Source organism: Antedon mediterranea, chromosome 7 (assembly GCF_964355755.1).
Source record: "Antedon mediterranea chromosome 7, ecAntMedi1.1, whole genome shotgun sequence".
Taxonomy (NCBI): domain Eukaryota; kingdom Metazoa; phylum Echinodermata; class Crinoidea; order Comatulida; family Antedonidae; genus Antedon; species Antedon mediterranea.
In genome coordinates, this window is record NC_092676.1 from 8563821 (window position 1) to 8578803 (window position 14983).

Below are 14983 nucleotides of genomic sequence, written 5' to 3' on the forward strand. Positions count from 1 at the left end.
CAGTCTTAACTGATGGTCTTAACTCCCCGATTAAAGCCGGCTTTATCAGATAGACGGTCTTACTAAAGCCACCCCTGTTAGATCATTGCTATAAAACAGTCTTAGATAAGACCGCATAAACTAACAAATTGAGGGCGTACTTTGCGCGTAGAATACCAAATAAGGTAATGTTCGTCACGCTTGTTCAATTCACAATCATAACAGTACGTACATTTCTACGCGAAAAATCTATTCTAGGCTTATATAAGAATAAAATCACCGTTATTATTTGATTTAACACTTAAAACTCGTTCAATTGGTTATCTTTGACGATAAATAATACGAAAAGCAACAAAAAGAGAGGTTTAAGACTGTTTTAAGACTCTTTCGAGTAAGCTTTACAGGTTAGGCCGCGGTATAGCAATGGTCTATAATATAAGACTACTTGCTACGTCACGAATTATAGCCGGCTAAGCGCTAAGACCGGTTATAGACCGCTTATAGCAATCCGCCCCATATCATTTTAAAATCATAGTAAAATTTGATATTGTAATTGTTTAGTATTGAGCAAAAACATTAGATCTACTGGTATATATTTTACAAAGTTCAAACCCTGGAGAAAATTCTGCAGATTTGGCAACTAAAGTTGCTTTTCTCGACAATAGACTGTACAGTACTATATGTCCTGTGGAGGAACTGAAACACAATCCACGTCACACACTGTGAGGCTGTGACATCCTGCGGCTTCAGAAGAGTACTCTTAAGAAAAACGCCTAAACGTGAATACACATACATGTATTGATGAGCAATGTGTTACATTGGAATACAGTTAAACAGATGAGTCACCAGGGAACTTATGAATGATATTAATAATCAATGCAATTCTGCTCTTTCTCTTAATAGTATTAAAAGAGTAAATATTTCTGTAATTGTATGTTTAGAGTATAAAATAACATTAAAGATGTATTGTCCCCCAAAAACATGAACAATAAAAATTAATTAAATCAGACTTTGAATAGATTATTTTGTAGTTTTAATAAAGTTGATCACTTTCGTAGAAAAAAACCCCAATGTTTTCACTTATAAAATGACAAAATAAATGGTTAAATTCAACCAAAAACGCATTGACTGGCAGCTAATTTGAATATTTTTTGCTTTAAATTACAGTTTTGCAGGTAAATAATTTTTTTTGGATCCAATTTTTGGTAATTATGTAACATTAAAATGGCATATTCAACAAAAAATGTTTTAAGAATTATTTTTTCAAAGGAACACATCTTTAAATGTACTTTCTTTGATATTTTAATGCTGTTTATTGTACAGTTGATAAACATATCGCTTTTAAATCAAAATTACAATAAAACCTTTTTGGGACACCCTTACTAACAAGAAACACTAATTGGGGATGCCTCTATACAGTATATAGGGGACAAGAAACACTAATTGGGGATGCCTCTATACAGTATATAGGGGACAAGAAACACTAATTGGGGATGCCTCTATACAGTATATAGGGGACAAGAAACACTAATTGGGGATGCCTCTATACAGTATATAGGGGACAAGAAACACTAATTGGGGATGCCTCTATACAGTATATAGGGGACAAGAAACACTAATTGGGGATGCCTCTATACAGTATATAGGGGACAAGAAACACTAATTGGGGATGCCTCTATACAGTATATAGGGGACAAGAAACACTAATTGGGGATGCCTCTATACAGTATATAGGGGACACCTCTATATTAGGGAGACACTTTGTTGGTTCCTAAAGATGTCCCATTTATAGGGGTTCCACTGTATAAGTCTCCAACTAATAATTGATCATTCAAAATAAAATTTAGAATGAAGATGTATCAAAAACATTAAATTCGTAATGATGTAACCAGTATCATATCAATTTATTTAGTGTTTTCTGGTACAAATCTATTTTATTTATTTATTTTTTTAATTTTTAAATCATATAATTTTATTGTAGGACTACACTATTGTAAAGGTACACAGTCTATTAATTTTTGTCTTAATTTATTTTCAATCTTTCCTGGAACACGATGTTTTTTCCACGCGTCTTCGTGCATTTTCCTTCATTCCCTGGTGTCCCATTCACTTATATCTCATGTTTTTTCATTTATTCAAAGAATGTTACACTACAAATGTTATTGAATTAACAAAAAAAATCTTAAGTGTATTCTAAGTTATTGAATTATTAGTAATAAACTAAAAATGATATTAATCTTTATTTTATTCATATTCAATCAGAAAGGCATCAATATATCAAACACAAATATGTATTTCATTTGTAGATAAATTAATTATTCATAATTTGACATGTGTGAGCAACCATGCATGATGTTCCCACATTTTACGTACTGCATCCATGCTAAAATGGTATGATTGAATACTGTATGTTAAGGTGTTAAACTGTCAGTGTTGAATTAATGTCTTGTGTTTCACATACATGGATCGGGTTACTAGCCTAGGGTGCATAAAATGTGTTGCATTCAATTTTCTGTCCATTACAGTAAACATGGATATTTCCCATTTTCAGTAAATAAAATATTGTGTACATATCATATCTAATTGAATATTGGTTTAGTTGGAAAGTGTGGAAATATTATACCGAAACGTATAGTTCTGTCAGTAACACTAATTCAAATTGACACTCCGCTTTAAATAAACGAACCCCACCCCCTCGAATGAACTCCCCCACATAGAACATCATTTGGAATAGACGCCTCAGACGTTTACTTATTTTCACGAATAAACAGCCCTCAAATAAACGCCCCACAAACATGCATTTGTACACAATTCTGTATTTGGAACAAATTTCCATTTGTAGTAGAATTCATCGATTGACATGATCTACAATTTTGATACAATTTTTAGTATATTTTATCACTTCATGATATTAATTATTATTAATATTATTATTTATTCAGGCAAAAGATACATTTATAAAATATATACTAATCAACAAATTAAACAAACACAACGCAAAAGAAAATATAAATATCTAAGGGCGTATTTATTGAATTTATTTGACACTAAAAAAAAAACTCCCCTGAATAAATGCTTCTCTCTTGAATAAACACCCGCACCCACTCTCCTAAACACCATCCTGAATGGTAAATGACCTGGGCATTAATTCGCATAAATATGGTAAATATTATAATGGCATACAGTACAACATACAAATATATACAATTATTAAAAATCCCTTTCCTCCACTCCTCACCTCTAGCCCTTTCACCCCACTCCAATTATCCTCTCCCTCATTTTTCTCGACACCAGTTGTTCCCCACCGCTTCTGTCTCTACTCCAATCAATTTCCTTTTCCATTTATTTCCACTCTCATTGTGTCCCTTTTCTCCCTTCTTCTTTATTTCATTCCATTTTGTGATTTTCCCCTGCTGCCCCTTTCAACCCTTTTAACATCATGCTACTGTATCCAGTATCAAATCAAGTTTTAAAATCCAAAATATATTAAATTACACAATTAAATTTAAGACCTGATCATTAAAAATTCATAAATTAGCTTGCATATTGTAAGTTTCCATCTGGGATTTGTAATTCATTTTTATTTTTATAATATCATTAGTTTACTTAGCTTTCTTATACAACTAACCAAATAGAATTATCAATTGTGTAGGCCTACAGTAACTGTATATTGTTTATTTGTACCATCTTAAAAACAACATTTTAATTAACAGTAATAATACTATAAATAAAATGAATATATTTTCAGATCATTTAGGTCCTGTACAGTAGTTTTTGTTACATACAAAGGTACTGAGAAATCGATAAAATAAAACTAACAATACCAAATGAACCAACTGTAAGTTATCAGGTGTGGATTTTGGCTCACAAGCTTCCCTTTAACAGATTAAAGTGACCGTATCAACTACATTTTGATATCTATTTTTGAAAGAATAATATGTATATTAATTATGAAGATAAAATATTGTTTGTTAGAGCTCTCCCGTTAAAAAAAAATCCACCCTTGATTTGATTCCGCAAGCTTTAAAGAAAAAAAAAATTGACATTGATATTTGTCAATAGATTTAACTATCAATATTTTTAGTCCATTTGTTCAGTATTTATCAATTTACTTTAACACAGTGATGTGACCTTTTTTACTTTCTGCTAATTAATTATCAAATATTAGCAAGTAATTTCTCTTAATTTTAGCCAATGCTGTACTGTAAAAATGTAAATTTAAACTATTAAAAGTGATAATGAGTTGAGTGCAGTATATATCGTCATGGTTACACTGTGTAATTTGAAAATTATCTTGTCTGTGTAAACAAGATACTTAAGTACTCTTCAGATGCAACTTGTTTACAATGTGTGTTACTGAATCCTTTTTACAATTAGGTAATCAAAACAAAAAATTTATATTCACTGTACGGTCGTTTGTCAGTAATTTTACTTAAAAACTGTTTTTTGTTTGATGTCTTTAGGCACATTTGGCCAAGGATTCCAATAGTAAATTAATCAGTATCCTATCAGATACACTTTGTGAAGCAGTTCAACAGGGTAACCTCCTAATCATTTCTAATGCTGAACACAGGCAAACTGTGTAAACTGGACCTATGGTTTATAGTCCTTATCCAAGAAGACTTTGTTCCACCACCAGAACTAGAGTGGGACTGAATCAGCCTCAAACTCCTGCCGATATTCTTTGCCCTTTAGGTACGGTAAACGGCGCCCCTGCCTTAACTGCTCAAAGTTGGAGAAAACTTCTTTACATTTTTTTAAAAGCTGAATTTATTTTTGGGAATTTTGCATTTTTAAAAATGTTTATGCATAGTGATGATTGTTGTAATTATTGTATTTTATTGATTTTATCATTGTTTTTAACTTTTTTTTTTTTTGTCTTTTACCATTTTTAACTATAATAAAAATTCATGCAATTCAGTTCTTCAGTGATTTTTATTTAAAAAAATAAAGAATACAAATACACAGAATATGATGAATTGTATTTTTTTACATAATTCAGCATTTTTCCTTTACTGTAAACATATTTTTGGGTTGAGAACAATTTATTTACCTGCATATTCAATTCACTCATTACTCTAAATTCCAGCTCATATTATAATTAATGTGAGTATGATGTGCTTTGCCACGTACTCAATGCTTCATTAAAGTTTAATCTGTGTCTTGAATCTACCAATTAAACTTAGTATTTTCATTACAGTTGTAGGCATGTTAATAACAGAGGTCCTTAATACAGTAATACTGATGTAAACTAAACATGCTTCTCCATTGATTTGTCGTATTCCCATAGGAAATTTATCTGTGACGGATATTTGCTTTTCTTTATGCGTAAACTTGCTGGTTTTTCTGACCATATGTCTTTCACACAGAGTATTGTAATTGCTTCTTCACTACTATTGGAAAAAATTGATGTTGTTATTATCAATGTAGTTGCAGTTTCTTTATCTTTAAAAAAAAAAGAAGAAATCTCATGAAAAAGAAAATAAATAATGTGCTACAGTATAACCAGCAGGAGGAAGAGAGAGAGGAAAGGGGAGTTACCAAAAGAAATCATTCCTCCAATTGAGGTTACGTCATTAGTTTTACATAAAGTGTGGTTCCCACTGGCAGTGAAACGCAACCTAAGCACCGTAAGAAAATATTTTCCCCTGCCTTCGCTTGGTTGTGCATGAACGTTTAGTTATCGTAGACTTTAACCTGGTTCTTGCATTGTTGTATGAAATCAAACTGATTTTCTGTAGCGATGTTTGCATCACTGTTGTCGGTTCCCACTTGTTGATACGCAATACGGAACTTTACGTTGATATGTTGTTTTGTTGCATTGCATCTTAGTGGGAATCAGGCTTACTGTACACACCTTCAAAGACCCTATTTTTTCATTATTTCTTTTCTAAACCCTATAAAATACTGTACTGATGAATAAACGTATTTTAAATTTTCTTTCATTCAAGATTCTTTAATTTGGTCCATAATAACAGGAAATTTGACTTGTATTTTCGCAATATATAATTTGCTCTCTAAAGTATAAGAATTATGAATTCATCCATTGTACACATTCTAATACTAAAATCAATCACTTGAGGAAAAACACCATTGTTATGTGAATATGAACCTTTATATATTTTACTACAGTTAACCCACATCTTTCTACTTTAGACTAATAACAATTTATGAGCTAATTTAAAAAAATGAGATGTACGGCAGTGTTAAATAATAATATAGAAAGTCAGAGTTATTGTAGTAATCTGGAATATACTGATAATATTCCTAAGAGACTATTCCACACATTATCCCAAAGGTCCGTTACATATTTTGATGTTCCATCTGGGACAACAAATTGTCTTTATATGAAAAAAACATGTGATGTTAAATTTCTTGGGATTAAGGTCATAGCAACCTAGTTTTTATTATCTTTTTATTGTCATGGGAAATATCTTTTTTTTATAAACACATTTTTTCTCCTTCAATATAGCAATGGAAAATAGTAATTTCTGTATTTTTTAAGCATATTTTTAGGTAACTGAAATATTGAAAATAATACTGACTGTCTCTTCTTTATTTGATTATTGAAGTACTACTATAAAACAAATTGAAAAAGCTAAAGCTACAGTAAAAAGAAATTTTTCATTCAAAATTTATATTTTTTTCTGTTAAGTTCTTCAAAATTACATGTTTTTGTAAATTTACCTTTTTTCAATGCTTGTTCCTTAAAATACAGTTTTAATGTTACAAATTCTTATATTTTAGGATAAACAGTAAACTTTTTTATAACCTTGATTTTGCCTTTATCAACAATACCATAAATATGTATAAACTAATACATAAATATATCAAAATGTGTATTGTAGATGCTATAATAAGTATACTGTAAGCCACTGTGTCCATTATATAATCCCTTGGTGTGTCCACAAACAAGATTTACTACTTTACTTGTAGTCTACTGTACATTGTTACATTCAGGCTGAATGCGTGATAACACGTTTCCATTCCCTATGGCAACGTGAATGGTTGAAATTACTACTTGTATTGGTTTTAACAAGTTTGTAACAGATTTGAACTATTCGGCTTACATATCCTTTGACATAGTGTTACAGTACGGTAAATGATTGTTCACGTTGTGTCTGTTAAGAGGCGTGGAACTGATTGTGTCGCAGCCAAAGATAAACTCTTTGATCTCCGGAGATCAGCGTCCTGATTGCCTTGATATAAACAGCAGGGTCCCCATAACTGCTGCAACATCAACAGTTTTAAATGAAAGATAGTTTTCGGCGTGCCACTGCCTTAAACGCTCGGCCACTCAATACATTTTTTTATGAAGAAATTATTTCAAAATTGCACCAAATTTATCATATTTTGAAGATTTTCACGCATTAAATACCACTGTACACATTTAAGACATAGAAGACACCACTACAAAAGGTTTTCAATCGAAAAAGCAGCCCAATAAAGCGAACACTGACATTTTATTTTTACTAGAGCCACAGTGCTTACTTTGATCATCAGGACTACTTTGTATTATACTTGATAACTTTGTCTTAAACCATGTTGATTACACTTGAGATTATATGACAGTTGTTATGATATAGGTTACAGATTGTATGAAAAAACAATTTAGGTTAATCGGTATGTAAGACAGTACAATCATGCTAAACTCTTTAATCTTAATTATCCAGCAACTCATCTATTATCAATATTAATTCTAATGAAACATTAAACTTGCATAATCTTTTATCACAAGATCGCGTGACTCATTTAAATGCTTGTGGTGTTGCTATACATAAAACCTTGGTAGTATTTTTTCCCTGTATATTATCTTCTAAAAATTTCATAAATCCAAACATTTAAATGCAAATTATTTCCTTAAATATATAATTCTAAATTATCTGGTCCCATTTTATTCAATAACCTGCTATCTACAATTTCATTCAATTTTTAAAGAATAAAAATGAATGGATGTGAATTTGTTTTATTTATTTAATTGTGACACAAACAGAGTATTTGTTACAATATGGCATCCTATAATATTGCAGTAAGCCAGCGAATGGTGTTATAGTATTACTGTACTGTATATTCCCAAAAAAATAGGGGGTGGGGTGGGGAGGATGCTAAATATTTTATAAATAATAAATGATCCATCAGGTTGCATACAAATAAAAATAATCATTAATTTATTTTACAAAGACATAGCTGAAAAATGTTAGGTGGGCTAAAGCCTGTTTAGCCGCCTGTCTAAATCCGACCATGGCTGGAATTATATTTAAATTGAAGGCAATTCGAAGTCATTTGTCTGAGTTAAGGGGTAGCCTAAATTAGGGAGAATTGGGTGCGATTGTACTTATTTTTTGTTTGATATGATTATTTTTAACACACAATATTCAGTATAAAACAAATATACTCTAATGTTACCAAATGTCAACTATTACGACCAACCTGGGACTGTTAAAAGCTCATTATTAATGTTCGTTTCTACTTGTTTTTATCTAATAGCCGAGGGCAATAGTGACTGCTACCCTGACCTTTGTGCTAATGGAGGCAGTTGTATACGAACGGGGCTAGAGGAGGCCAAGTACAAATGTATCTGCCAAATAGGCTGGCAGGGAGAACTCTGCCAACAGAAGGGTAAGTGAATGGAAAATGAAATGACAAGAATTGGAATAGAAAAATCAATGTTTAAGTGTGTGTTAATAAAGCTAATGTTGTGTTGGAAAACTGATGTTCTATGAAAAAGGGCTAGACAAAGAAGAAGTGAAACTACACTATAGTTACTGTGTTAAATATAGGCCTACTTAATTCTACAAAAAAAAAAGTATTTACCTAAAAAGATATCAGAAAATTAGCAGAAAAAACAACTGCCACAGAAAGCCGATGAGGTGTACTTGAAATAAAACATTGACAGAGATAATGTAAATGTCTTTTTGCCGGTAGGTAAAACTTTTTCCATACAGTTGTGTAAAGTGAAATACTGTAGATATAGCAACATATTAAAATTAACAGTTAAATATATAATGTCTAGTGTACTATACTGTAGCTTTATCTACTGTACCTGGATAAAGCGACATAGGACTTTCCCTTCTGAGGGAGAATATAACTTGAACAGTAGCAAAACACCCCTCCAAGACAGTGGTACAAGAAGTGTGAACATAGTGTTCTTTCTTTCTCTTATTTAATTTAAATGTTAAAAATGTTAAATGTATTATTACTAGTCCTCAAGTTTAACTGGAAACTGAGGAAATTCGGATTAGGCCCTCCACGGACCCACGGCAGCCAGCTGTGCAGCGCCTACCAGATCAGCACACCAGGAGATGATCCCCTACTCTTTTCGAATAGCGTGCACTGTTAAGTACACGGGACCAACGGCTTTACATCCCATCCGAAGGACGAGGCAATGAGAGTAAAGCATCTTGCCTAAGGATGCAATTAGTATGGTACAGATAACCTCGAACCCATGCCTATCACATGCTAGTCCGATATTACCCTTACACCATCACTCTCTGGTGTATATACAGCACCCGCCGCTATTTCTAGACGGTCTCCCATCCAGAACGAAACCGGGCCCAACATTGCTTAACCTTGGTGATCTGACGAGAACCGGTGTTTCAACACAGTATGGCCGTATAAAATTTGTCACACTTCAAATACAAATAATACTAGTAAGCAGGTATCAGAGAAATAATAAATGTGGTAATCAAATTAATTATAAATAAAGATACTTGTACTTGCTAATCAGAGAAGTGTGAAAGGAGGTCAGTTTTAACAACTTTAAGCTTGACCCCTGTAAAACTTTAGGATATGGTACATAACACTACTGTGTACTTCAGTTGTACAGTATAGTATGGATTTAATTTTGTCTTTGTATTTTGCAGAACAGATAAAATATGCATACCAATATTTTCTAAACTAGGAATGTACCTGCAATTTGTAATTATCTATAGTATAACTTCATCCTACAGAAAAAAACGTGTTAATTTTAATGTAGTATAGCTTTCGTTCAAACACGAATGTATCTCATTAATCGCATAAAATTGCATTACATGTATGATTTATCAGTTCACGTTTTAAAATACGTGCTGTGCAATTCTACATTTACACCTTTTCAGCTAATGCATGCTTATTTGCTTTTTTTTAAGAAGCCATAGAATTACAAGGTATAATTTTAATAGAGAAACATAGTTATTATCAGGGAGTTGTAACAACTCCCTTGTTATTATCAACCGATATCTGAGTTTAATATAAAGTTCAAATTAGAAGTTAGTATAGGCCTATGTCCTTATTCTTTGCTGTATACTAAAAGCTTTTCTGTTAAATGTTTTCACTGTTTTTTTCTGTAATCCAGTAATATTATGGATTCATAATATTCAAACATTATTTTACAGTAATGCAGTAAGTTACAGTATACTCCAAATAAAGAGCCAAATTCTATGGCTTAACAAAAATGTGTTCTGTCCCTATTTGGAGTTACACCCATTATTTTAACAGTACAATTTGTTTTGTAAAACTAGAAAAGTCCACGGTTGTTAACCACCTCAATCTTTATTTTAACGTTTAAGGATATACTACAGTATAGTAGGCCCTATCATGAATTCCATTCATTTTGTTACCCCATATGTACAGATAAGGCAATAGCAAAAATGTGTGTAAAGCTCTGTCTACACTATCAAACTAGGTTGACAAAAAAAAGGTGATGTACATCACATTTTTTTGTCGCATAAAATTTGATAGTGTAGACAGAGCCTTACAAACAAACATACAAATAATCTCTTTTATAATTTACAGTAGATTTACACTGGAAAAATATCAATTGATAACTGTCAACAATTTTTGATGGCGATTGATGAGTTTGTGATGTATTCACCTGGCCTTCTAGCCTTGCCTTCTAGCCTTGCCTTTAACATGTTATTATAGTGGAATGTATATATTTCATGTGTAGATTTCACAATAATACCTCATGGATTTGATTAGGTACTGATACGTGCATTGTAAAATGTAACATAATGCATCAATGATCAATTGGTTTTCTTCTGTAGTCAACGTGCAAAATCTTGCTTTGTTTATACAATTATGTAAAAATATTAGGCTAATGTAAACTAGTAATATTTAGGTTAAAGAATTATGAATTTGTTAGATGGCAGTGAATAAACATTTTCAGGTACATACAGTATGTAAGACTTAGAGGTTGTAAACTTTCAGTCCTTTTCGGTTGGTTCCTATCTCTTTAAATTACTTTATTTGTACAGTGCAGTTGCCATATTATTTATTTTATGATGAAAGGTATATTGAAAGGCAAGTTGAGTAAGAATAGAATATATATTTGATTCTTTCTCAACTTGCTATGATTAATTTCAGTAGTCTTGATATTTTTTGTAGAAAATACCAGGAGTTGTTTACGTGCTGATCAGCACGATCATGACTCGAGTCATTTCAGATTCACCATTGATAAACTTGCAGGCTTCATTCATTTCACTAGTATCGTCAGTCTTTTAGACAGGTTTCATTATTAGTTCAATATCCCTTGCCAGAGACAGATCCAGAATTTTAAAAATACTTAGGGACAATGAAATAAGATTTTTTGTTTTTATAACTTCTCCGAATATATTTCCCGCTTTGAATCTGCCCCTTCCAGGCGTTTGAAACTAACTGTAGCTGGAAGCAAAGCTGACTTAGCATTAATACTAGCCTTCATTCAGTACATTATCACGAGGCTTTTATCGCTTGGCCACTAATCTGACAAAGATGAGTAAAGTAGCGATGGCCTTGAAACCCCTAGATAACTATTGTCAGTGTCGTGTGCCATAATTTTAATGGCATTGTGCTAATAACAATTCTGGTGATATTATCAGTAGTTTGTTTTTCCAGAGGATTCAGTCGCTATACATTATTAAAATATGAACTATTGCTTTTTACAGTCATGGTATTAAAGGATTTATTTAAAAATTTGAAACTATCTTTGTTCTTTCTCGTTTTAATTACGACATTTTTTTTGTATTTCAAAAATTATTGGAAAAACATGTACAGTATGTCTTTATATTATTCGAAGGAGCAATGGTTTATTGTCCCTATTCTTTTTATCTTAATATTGCTGAAATTGAGTTGTTGTACGTGTCATGTAGACAAAGTGATATGTTACAATCTAAAGCTCTATCTATACTATCAAACTTTATGTGACAAAACATTATGATATACCTATATAAATGGATATGGTGATGAAATATCACTACCATACTTAAGCATATCACTACCATACTTGGTCACATCACTTTTTTTCTCTAACTCGTTTAAATAATAGTCTAGACAGAGCCTTACAGTATTTATTCTTTGCTAAAAAGGAGGTTGTGAAACCACAGTTATAATTGGAATGATTTTCTAACATATGTCAGCAAAAACTTGTCTTTTATCATGTATAATATGACAACATTAAAAAAACAGATTTTCATTTATTTTTGTTAAATATTTATTTATTTTTTTCCATCATATTTGTTGTGATTTTCCAATTTATTACTTATTTACAAAGACATATATACAATTAACATTTGTGAAGAAACAAGGTTTTGAAGAAAAGCGATTTTTAACATAAAAGTAAGACAGTATCTACCACAACAGTAATATTTTTCACGCTGCTGCTCTAGCCCGCTACGTCACACGAGATGACTCATTAATTAGATGAAATCAAGCAGCAGTTATAGTACTACACTTTGACATTTTTGTTAAAATGGAAACTCCACTATAATTTATAGGTAGCAGCTGCATTTCTGGTATTTATCCCATGTCCCATGATAATACTGTATTTCGCTGTCAGATAATCATTGAATTATTATCAAAACAGTCCATGAATGTTTTTGTTTGTAATATGATACTTCACACTTGAAGTAACGCATAATGAAGTAAGCAGTTAGCAATAAAATAAACTAAATTGAGTTTCATATCAAAGTTATTCACTTCTGTAACAAAATTCACATTATAGAAAGAGAAAAGAAACGTTTAATTATAACTCAAAAACCACATTGTCTGACAGACAATTGAAGTATTTTTTGCTTTTAATTACATTTTTTCAGGTAAAATAACTATTATGTGACAATAAAATGACACATTCAAAAACAAATTTGAAATAAAAAATATTTTTCAGAGGGACAATATATCTTTAAAACCGTTACGTCAATAAGCGAGCAGCGTTTTTTGTAAGAAATATTTCTTGTTTATACATGCTCTCTGTAGGCATCACCACAAAACATGGTTATATTCAACATGTCTGAGTTGAAGTTTAATTGGTTAATGGATAAAATATATAAAAGATGAAACTCAATCAAAATTCAATATAAATAAGGAAGTGGAAATTGATGAAAGTAGAGACAAACTATTGAATTGGATTGTAGAAATGTTTGTATATGAAATAAATATTCAAGATCTTCAAAAAATAGTATGAAATAAAAGATGTATTTATAGATTGCTTTCCACTTATTGCTTATCCAAAAGATATAGAGTTAATCCTGCAATGCATATCTGTGGCAGGGAAATTACTTCTTTCAGTTTCCACTTACTGTACCTCATGTACAGTACCTGTATATGCATGCAAATAGTCACTGATTGATTTTAATTGATTATACCCTGGTAACAAATAATTAAACGTGTATATTTTGTATTAAAATAAAAGTGAAAAGAAAAGGTGGTGGTAAGTTGGTATGCACACACTAGCGAGCAAGGTGATGGACTTTCCCATTGTCTGGTAGGAGAGTTCCACTAGAAATTCCTATCAAATTTGTCCCTCACTTTGTGGTGAAGACTGATATTGGTTTATCCATGTGTAAATGGCACTCGTAGTTGGTTCATATAGTATCTTGATTGTACTGTATGTATAAACATATTGTATATAAACTATGATTTATGATATATTATCAATGTTATACAGTAGTACTACTATACAGTTTAAGTATCTAAAAAAAATGTGAAAATTCAGATGTGAAGTAAATGGAATTCAAGCCATTCATTTGGGATTGAATTGTTATTGTAATATCATCATGTGCTGTAATAACACTAATTCATTACTTTTAATGTATTTGTGTATTAGACAAAGACATTGACTTATTGAAAATATTCAGTTGTATTGTAACTGGGAAATGAAATTGGGATTTAGCAGTTTTAATGACAACGTCCACCTGATTCTCTACAGGCCTATACATCTGTAGCAGACCTACCACATAGCTTTTAAACAATTCAACATTTACTTTTAATTTGATTATTTATACATCCTCTATATATCTCTTTATTTAACCTCACATTGACAGGTTACCTTCCTGTTACCTTCACTTTTCTAACTAATGGATTTTAAGAATGTTAATGACTCTAACAGAAAACCACATTAATTCTCTTAATCCTAATTGGTCAGATGAGATGGGCCAAGCCCAATATTACCATGCACTGACCACATTATTAACACACTCTTTTCTCAACCAGCATCTTAGCTACACCGTTTATTGCTCTGTCTTATCAAACATTGTATATTGTATATTTTATCTATTTATTGAGAATCCTCACTTGATTCACTTGGAATAAATTGCATAGTTTACTGTATACATTTAGTAGTTGTTTTATTTTACCGTTGCGCCGACAATTACTAAAGTGGTGACCCTCGACTATCTTATACCGAATTTAACTTAAAATGGAAGGACAACAGCAACAACGACAGCTACCGCAACCTCCAGCACAACCCCAGCACCAGGAACAACCTGTGGTGCCCGCTCCTGACGCAGCAACCGTCAACAGGCCAATTTCTTCGGTAGCGTTGAAACTGCCTCCATACTGGCCCAATGATCCGATATTGTGGTTCACCCAAGTGGAAGCACAGTTCACAACGCGTGGGATTACAGTAGATGCTACAAAATACGCTTACTTAGTCGGATCATTGCAACCTGAAATTGCGCAGGAAGTTCGGGATCTACTTCTCAACCCGCCTACTGATAACAGGTATGTGAACTTGAAAGATACCTTAATACGTCGGACAACGGACTCCGAC

General features: G+C 31.8%; 1 protein-coding gene across 1 annotated transcript in view; it reads left to right on the forward strand.

The window, feature by feature from the left end:
* Positions 1–14983, forward strand: part of LOC140054981 (uncharacterized) — a 50898-nt gene that overhangs the window by 3369 nt on the left and 32546 nt on the right. The window contains exon 2 of the mRNA XM_072100126.1: positions 8467–8598. Within this exon, the coding sequence (XP_071956227.1) occupies positions 8467–8598 (132 nt within the window). The remainder of the gene's footprint in view (positions 1–8466; positions 8599–14983) is intronic.